Below are 1,860 nucleotides of genomic sequence, written 5' to 3' on the forward strand. Positions count from 1 at the left end.
TGTTGGAATAATGTTAATAAAAAAAAAAAAAAAAAAAAGGAAGAATCAATAACTTTTGTAGCTTTAAGGATTCATCCATATTTAAATGATAATTTAGAGTTTGATAACTTTCTATATTCTATTTCTGTATATTTCCTACTTGCTGAAGGGCACAGGAATATGACATTTATTATAATGGGTTTATTTGAAGATTGTTTTAAGTTCACTTAGAAGTCATTTTTAAAAGTCTAATAAATGTTAAAACTGATAGCTCTCAATATTACTGTAATGTTGGATGGCGTTTAAACAATTTCCTGTAGAGACATCAGTAGTAGTGGTATCAGTAATGCCTTCAGTCATAAAAAAAAAAAAAAATCATTAAACAAATATAAAAAATACACTGTCTTTATGTCGTTTCTACATTCATTTGAAGATTGAATGTGAAATTATTGCAATATAAAAGTATCTTTAAAAACATTAAGTTAGGTTGGATTAATACCGAGTAATCGTGATTAATTTCAGAAAAATATGCAATTAATTAATTATTTTTTGAATTGATTGACAGCACTAATAATTATATATATATATATATATATATACACATTAATATTTCATTAGAGTTAATAATAATAATAATAATAAATGTGTAACTCTAAGAAATGCAAATGTTTGTGTACCTTAGGGTGAATGTTAAAATATCTATTGGTCTCGAAGCTTTTTTTCTCGTTCTCAGCATAGTACAAAAGAAAACTATCCTTGATGATGAAGAATCTGTTATGGAAGCACAAACAGCAACAAGAAATTCAATAATAACCTCACAGCTAACACTGCACATAATAAAGCCATTCTGTCCAGTGCAGTAAACACTACATGAAAACCCTTCACTGCTTCCTTCACAAATTCATAAATTACCAAATAGCCATCAATTTTAACATTCATTTTCCTGGAATTTATCTTTATGAGACCTAATGTAAAAAAAAAAAAAAAACACCGGCAGCACAGAACGTCCTTATAGATCTGACTTACTCAGCTTTAAAGGCACATTTAAAGCTCATAAAGCTCATCTCAGTTCAGTTTATAACGATAGGTCACTCAATATCATCTAAAGCTTTTAAAGTGCATTACACAACAAGGCACCACACAAAAATATAATATGCTTAAACTCAGTGCAAAAAAAAAAAAATCACTACAGAACAAAAATACTAATAAATCCGTAACTTGTTCTTTTGCCTCACTGTACTATCTAGTCTATAACATTATAAATAAAACTATAACTATAAAACAAAACATTGCAGACCAGAAAAAAAAAAATGCATTGTATATCTCTGTGCAGAGAAAATAAAACAACAAACTAAAATAAAATAACTAAAAATATTCCCCTAATAATACAGTCTTATATATGCTTTTAATTTTGTTACAGATTGTGCATAGTTAGGTCCCAATATTACCTGCGGGACCACTTGGCTGAGGGCCTCCCAAAAGGTCTCTTCCACAGAACCCCATGCAGTTGCACTTTGGTGCTGATATCCAAAGCGTCCGAGTCAGCTTGATCCATGGAGGTCCAGGGCGAGAGTAAGGAGGGTTTGGACGAGGAGAACATAGCTGACTCTTTCACAGGAAGTATGAGAGGAGGAGGTGTGGTAAAAGCAAAATGTCAATAAAGTTCAAATAGTAGCATGTACACTCTTCAATAATCCTATAGAGCTGCATTCAAACAGACAGAGCTTATGATGCACTCACCAGTTATTCAGCGACGTGGAATGATGCATCTGCCAATAGTGACGTCAGCTGGTATTGGACAGTGTGGAAACAGAACCAGAGAGGGAGGGAGGAATACATACGAGAGGGTTAGACCAAAAGGCTTTGGGAAAGAGTTTTTTT

General features: G+C 32.0%; 1 protein-coding gene across 1 annotated transcript in view; it reads right to left on the reverse strand.

Moving 5' to 3' along the window:
• LOC107664164 (pleckstrin homology domain-containing family D member 1-like) overlaps positions 1–1,769 on the reverse strand; it is a 12,360-nt gene extending 10,591 nt beyond the window's left edge. Inside the window, exons 1-3 of the mRNA XM_016454625.1 lie at positions 1,720–1,769; positions 1,428–1,587; positions 657–750 (exon numbers count right to left, since the gene is read on the reverse strand). Coding sequence (XP_016310111.1) covers positions 657–750; positions 1,428–1,579 — 246 coding nt within the window. The 5' untranslated portion in view covers positions 1,580–1,587; positions 1,720–1,769. The remainder of the gene's footprint in view (positions 1–656; positions 751–1,427; positions 1,588–1,719) is intronic.
• Positions 1,770–1,860: the final 91 nt, after the last annotated feature.

Source organism: Sinocyclocheilus anshuiensis, unplaced genomic scaffold (genome assembly GCF_001515605.1).
Source record: "Sinocyclocheilus anshuiensis isolate Anshui unplaced genomic scaffold, SAMN03320099.WGS_v1.1 scaffold129, whole genome shotgun sequence".
In the NCBI taxonomy this organism is placed as follows: domain Eukaryota; kingdom Metazoa; phylum Chordata; class Actinopteri; order Cypriniformes; family Cyprinidae; genus Sinocyclocheilus; species Sinocyclocheilus anshuiensis.